Source organism: Fistularia commersonii, chromosome 18, assembly GCF_037954325.1.
Source record: "Fistularia commersonii isolate RoL2024-O1a breed Wild chromosome 18, RoL_Fcom_v1.0, whole genome shotgun sequence".
In the NCBI taxonomy this organism is placed as follows: domain Eukaryota; kingdom Metazoa; phylum Chordata; class Actinopteri; order Syngnathiformes; family Fistulariidae; genus Fistularia; species Fistularia commersonii.
In genome coordinates, this window is record NC_141301.1 from 14,583,721 (window position 1) to 14,590,019 (window position 6,299).

The 6,299-nt window shown below is 50.8% G+C and overlaps 1 protein-coding gene across 2 annotated transcripts; it reads left to right on the top strand.

Moving 5' to 3' along the window:
* The first annotated feature begins 1,441 nt into the window (after positions 1 to 1,441).
* Positions 1,442 to 6,059, top strand: p2ry1 (purinergic receptor P2Y1). Of its 2 annotated transcripts, none has more exons than XM_086164867.1 (2): positions 1,442 to 4,203; positions 4,412 to 6,059. In XM_086164867.1, the coding sequence occupies exon 2, from the start codon at positions 4,444 to 4,446 to the stop codon at positions 5,503 to 5,505; it is 1,062 nt and encodes a 353-aa protein (XP_086020993.1). In that variant the 5' UTR covers positions 1,442 to 4,203; positions 4,412 to 4,443; the 3' UTR covers positions 5,506 to 6,059. The 2 variants fall into 2 exon arrangements, with proteins under 2 accessions (XP_086020993.1, XP_086020994.1); XM_086164868.1 differs by having other exon boundaries at positions 4,415 to 6,059.
* The last annotated feature ends 240 nt before the right edge of the window (positions 6,060 to 6,299 follow it).

Here is a 6,299-nt window from a genome sequence, read left to right on the forward strand (position 1 = left end):
GAGTGAAGAGAAAATCGCGGCAGTTCCGTTAGCTTGCGTTCAAACACGCCTGCAAAAATGTAGATGCTCTTTGTCCAGTTACTGGGAAACCAGTGCAAATATAGAGGGATAATTCATTCATCTTTACCGCTCATCCAGGATGGACGGGGACGCCGGAGCCCATCCCGGCGGTTCCCCCCGGACCGATGGCCGGTCGATCATATTGAGATACGCATCCAACCGCTCAGCCCTTTATTTACGAGCTAAAATCAGATCTGTGTTTCCCTCAGAATTTCAAGAAAAGCCTCACCAACATCAGTGACCATGGGTGTGTTTGTATCTTTAAAATGTGCTTCATAGTCGACACAAATGAAGCACACACACACACAAAAAAAAAAAAAAAAAAGAAAAACTGATGCCTTGCTAAGCCAGAAAAAAACACCCGGTTTGAATTCTGGAGTCCTGCCTGAGAGCTGGAAGCAGCTGCACATTGAATTTGCAACAATTTCTTTCCCGTGACTCCCAGCGGCCAACCTCCGAACAGTGTGTGTGAGCGCGCACACACAGTGCCCGTTCACTCAAGGGGGAAAATCCCCTCTTCTATGCGTTTCATGCAAGAAAATGGCGGAAAACGGCGTCGTCGGTTTTGACCCGAGAATGCGGCTGCTAGATTGCAAATAAACTGGATAAACAAAATTATTCCTTTTTTTTTCAGGGAAGCTCAGATATTTTCAGGGAAGGCGGGCCGAGCCGGAGGAGAACAGTAGTTTGTACAAGCGACCCGGACGCGCTGATAACCGCCATATAAGTGCATGTTGCCATTTCAAAGAGAGCGGCCTTATCTGCAGAAGCCGGCGAGTAATTATCCCTTATTCTGTTACAACAACAAAAAGTTTCGGTGTGACCTTTTGGAACCGGAAGGATCGAATTAAAAGTGACGAGTCATGAATTGTTTACTCAGAATTGCGGTTCTAAATTACTCATAAATGATTCAGTGATGCATTTACGCAGCATTTGTAAGAAACGAGGAGCCTCGCTCAGTGTTTCCACCAGCTCGACGTTTTTACGGATAATTTGTGCATGAATATATCATTTATAGTGAAACGCAAAGTAATCATTTGCAGGTATCTTTACTGTTCGATCGTAACTTGCAAATGATTAACCATCGGAGGGACTTCCTGGTTCGCGAAGCTCCCGGGATCGCCGACCTCCGCTCGAACGTCACACCGATTTTTAGTCCCGATGCTTCTCACGGCCTCATTTCTCCTGAGCGCCAAAAATGCACGAGAGGAAGTTTTGGTTTTCATTCATTCGTTCATTCATTTGTTACCCCGGCTCTCATTGGACGAGAGGTTCACCGATCGCCGGCCAATCACAGGGCCACATACAGAGACGTGCAAACATTCAGCCGCTCATTCCCACGTCGAAAAAACAATTTGGTCTTCATGACTCAGACCTTTTTTTTTTTTTTTTTTGTAATATCTACTTTCCGTTGGAAATGTTATGGAATCTTTCAAAATGATGAATAAGCATAAACTGCCATCTTGAAATGTTAACATATGAATGTACTTTGAGGAAGGGAAGCAGAAATAACCGGAATAATCTAAATCCCGCTCACGCTGCGCGCCCAGATGTGCCAGATATGTCTTTTCCCCCGTCGGCCTTCGGGGGAGCGAGATGGAGGTCAGACAAGGCGGTGGCAAGTGCGGAAAAGATCTTTTTTTTTTTTTTTTCTTTTTCCCTGAACTTTCTTCGAGTCGCCCCGAGACTTTGAGCCGCGCGGCCGTGATTTCCACGGAAGTTTCCGCAAAGGGTCTCCACAAAGCCGCATCCATTCTATAGTTCTTTTCACGTTTCTGCGGCGGAGGATCCAGACAGGACCGTCGAACCTGACACTCTGAGAATCAGGAGACTTCTGACCTCGTGGTGGATCTGGAAGGGTTTCCGTGTGGAGTCTCCGTGTTCTCCTCGTGCCTGGTTGGTTTGGAGAAGGTGGCATGGAGGAAAAGACGGCGAGCAGAGCTGGAGGTCGTAGAGATGATGATGAGGTTCTCTTTGGGAGCGACCAGGACGGATGAGATCGGGAAGGAGTCCTTCAGAGGGACGGCGCACGGTAGATGTTTTGCAGACATGGTTGGGTCATGGACTGAGGAGGTAGTCGATATGGAAGACCAAAGAGAAGATCTGTGGATGTCGTGAGTTGGTGTGAGAGGAGGGTGAGATGGAGAAGGTTGCTTCGCCATGGCGACCCCTGAACGGAAAAGCCCAAAGACGAAGGGTGACTGGTTTTATGTCTCATGGACGTGTGAATGCTCTTTGGAGGTTCTCGACCATCCAGGTCGCGATTTATCCTTATTAAAATCTTCTTCTTGGAGCAGCTTGGACGAAATTCCGGTCCAGTTGCCACCACACAATTTGACAAGAAGTCCCTTTTCTGACGTTTGCACGAGAACTTGAATAATGTTTTCTATTGGCCGTGTGAATGCGGAGCTAAATGTTTCCATAGGCTCCAAAGCAAAGCTAATATATTTTAGCATGACGTTTCGTTCGGCTCTTCTTCGGATGTGTAACAAAAAATGTTTGCGTGGCGCCATTTTTACACAAAAGGCGCCTCTCGTTAAATATAGATGACATTATCTTCATCTTGTTCCGAGTGAGGGCCCAAAGCAAAACATATACTCTTAATATAAGTAAAGAGATGGAACTGAACATGATTGATCAGAGGGTTTGAAAAAACGATCAATATACAGAGGTGAAACTAGAAAAACGGAACATGGCAAGAACAGCAAAACAGCCCAAATCCTCTCCGCAGAAAAGGTCTTATATCAAAATCCTCATTTCAGTCATGGGTGTCAGCGTTGCCAGTGTGCAGATCCAAAATAATTCAGGTTTTAAAAGGATAGAGTTCAGGCTTTCCCCCCTCTGCGAGGACATTTCACAGCCTCGATGCCTCGGTAGCCAAACACAAGGCGGAGACATTATGTTTAGTTTTTTTTATGTTTAGCATCTGCTTCCTTAAAATGTGCAGCCACAGGGCCGGAGGACGCTTGATTACTGACGGTGCCGCGATCTTCAGCAATGCGGGTTTTTATTTTTATTTGTTTTTCCGTCGCATGCGTGGCGAAACATGACATCACACCTCTTCTGTTGTATTTCTTACCTGTATGAGGATGATTTTTTTTAAAAAAAGTTAGTTTTATATGAGGAACGGCATTGTCGATGTTGTCGGTACGTGCGTGTGAATGAAAGGGGTCGCACGTCTCTATATGACTTGCAAATGAGAGTGTGTGTTTGCAGGTTGTGAGTGTGTGTTTTACACGTCTGTATACGATGTGTTTTTAGCCGTAACTCAGATCGCATTTGGGTTCCTTCTACGTCGATGCTAACGCAAATCGTGATCTTTGGATTTTCGGGGCAGACGTATCCGTCTTGGTTTTCTCTGTCCGTGTCGTCGGAGAACAAAAGAAAACACGAAGATGTGTGTATCGCCGTCCTAATCGCCTCTGATGGACCATCAGCTCCGTCTCCGGGGAACATGACGGGCCTTCACGCCGCGCTCATTAATCTCATCCATTACATTATTGCCGCCGTCTCGACTCCCCGTCCCCTTCCATTTGGAGACGTTCGGCTCCTCCGCGTAATTAACTTAACCTTTCGGGCCTTCGCCGTCTCAGCTTCGGCTGCGGACCAAACACAACAACCCAAGGACCGATGGAACCCCCTCCGAGGTGAAGATGGGTTATTTTAAGGCCGTTCCCTGCACACATCGCCGGGCGGGCGGATTGATTTACTCCAAGTCTCATATCCTGCACGACATGTTCAACACCCGAGCGGATAATTGTTGGCAGAGTGTTATTGCGAAGGCCAAACTCCTCATATCCCGGCGTCCTATCAGATAAGGCTGCGATGGGAGGAGAGAGGAGCGCGTCTGGAAAGGGGGGAAGCTGCGGAGTTGCGCGTCGCGGAGCGCACCTCCCCTCCCCTTTCCGCCTCCTCTCCTTCCGCGGCGCTCAGCCTCTCGCAGTCGGCGCCCTCCGTGCCAGAGCCTGCAGCTGTCCGCGGCGAGGCTCCCCGACGGCGGACCTCCGGACCTCCCCGGGACCGGAGCGGAGCGCGGAGCCCCGGAGCCCCGGAGCGCGGAGACACCCCGGCCGCTCGATGACGCACCACTCGGAGACCCTTTGCGACCGCGACGGCTCCGGGAATGTGGAGAGACTCCGTGCGGTGAGTCCCGGCGCGCACGGCGTGCATGCGTGTGTGCGTGTAAGTTTGGGATTTCGACGAGTTTTGAACGTCGATTCGGTTTACGCGTCACCGGAACCACCACCCCCACCACCCCAACCCTCTGTGTTGTTCAGTGTTTGTATCCGTGTGTGTGTGTGTGTGTGTGTGTGTGGGAATTCACAAGTAAGTATTCTCCCCCTCCCCTTAGCAGTAGAAGGACCTGCCCCCACCCCTGACACCATGACCGCGGACCTGAACCTGACCTCCCTGCTGAATGTGAGCGACCTGCACAACCACAGCAGAGGATGTTCCCTCACCAAGACGGGCTTCCAGTTCTACTACCTGCCCACCGTCTACATCATGGTCTTCATCACGGGGCTGGTGGGCAACAGCCTGGCCATCTGGATGTTCGTCTGCCACATGAGACCCTGGAGCAGCATCTCGGTGTACATGTTCAACCTGGCGCTGGCCGACTTCTGCTACGTGCTGTCGCTGCCCTTCCTCATCTTCTACTACTTTAACAAGACGGACTGGATATTCGGGGACGTCCTGTGCCGCCTGCAACGCTTCATCTTCCACGTCAATCTGTACGGGAGCATCCTGTTCCTGACCTGCATCAGCGTGCACCGCTACAGCGGCGTGGTGCACCCGCTCAAGTCCCTGGGCCGGCTGAAGAAGAAGAACGCGGTGATCACCAGCGCGCTGGTGTGGTCGGTGGTGGCGGTGGCCATCTCCCCCATCCTCTACTATTCCAGGACCGGCCTGAAGCGCAACTCCACCATTTGCTACGACACCACCACCGAGGACGAGCTGCCGGGTTATTTCATCTACAGCATGACCTTGACCGTGTTCGGATTCTGCATCCCGTTCATCATCATCTTCTGTTGTTACGGCATGATCGTCAAGGCGCTGATCTACAACGACATGAACAACGCGCACCTGCGGCAGAAATCCATCCACCTGGTGATCATCGTGCTCGCCGTCTTCGCCGTCTCCTACCTGCCTTTCCACGTCATGAAGAACCTCAACATGAGAGCCCGGCTCTACTTCCAGAGCCCGGTCATGTGTGATTTTAACAACCGCGTCTACGCCACCTACCAGGTGACCCGCGGGCTGGCCAGCCTCAACAGCTGCGTGGATCCCATCCTCTACTTCCTCGCCGGCGACACCTTCAGAAGGAAGCTGTCACGCGCCACCAAGAAGCCCTCCAGGAAGGGGGACAATGTTCTTCAGTCCAAGAGCGAGGAGACGGCCCTGAACAGCCTGGCTGAGTATGTGGAGAATGGGGAGCGGAGGATGTGAGCGCGCACAGAGGGGGCTTCTGTGCGCGCCCGTCCTGGGCGTGGACTCGGCCGACGCTCCCTCCGCCGGCGCCGGCGGTAAAACTGTTACGTTTTTTTTAAAACCGGAAGATAAACCCCCCCCGTCGAACCCCGTGATTTCTCGCTTCATAAGCTACGGTACTGTATCGTTCTGTAAATGATAGTAATTCAAATGTCGCGGCTTTGTTTACACGTCCGGGTTACCGCCGCTGAGCCAAGGGGGGAAATCGAGTTCGTCGTCCTCCTCCCTTCCGGAAAGTGGAATTTGTGAATCGGGAGCGGGTCGGAGCGGGCGAAGGGGTTCCCGCGATGTAAATGCACTGAGACGGACGTTTCGTTGTTGTGGTTTTTTTTTTTTTTGTTGTTGTTTTGAATGCACTACAAGCCGCTCCTCGTCCCATCTCTCCACCCGTCAGGAGGAACCACGCGATCAAGCGTGTGTCGCTTCACGGTTTTCGCCGTCTTTCCCGGGAGGCCTCTCTGAAAATCTCCCTCTGAAAATAACCTTTGCGCCACAAAGGGCGAGGGGGGGGGGGGAAGAAAAAAAAAAAAACAAAAAAAAGGAAATACAATTCAGTATTTTGTGTATCTTAATTCATCAAGTGAACGTTTTCGGCGTGTCGTAACGTGTTTTAAATGTGGCGTTGCCGTCGGTAACACTAATTCTGCTTTAGTGCATGATACTTACCGAAACTGACCGTAAATGTAGACGCTCATAGCAGCTTAGAGAATATTGTTATTTTTTTAAAAGAACAGAAGAGGGAAGCGAATAGT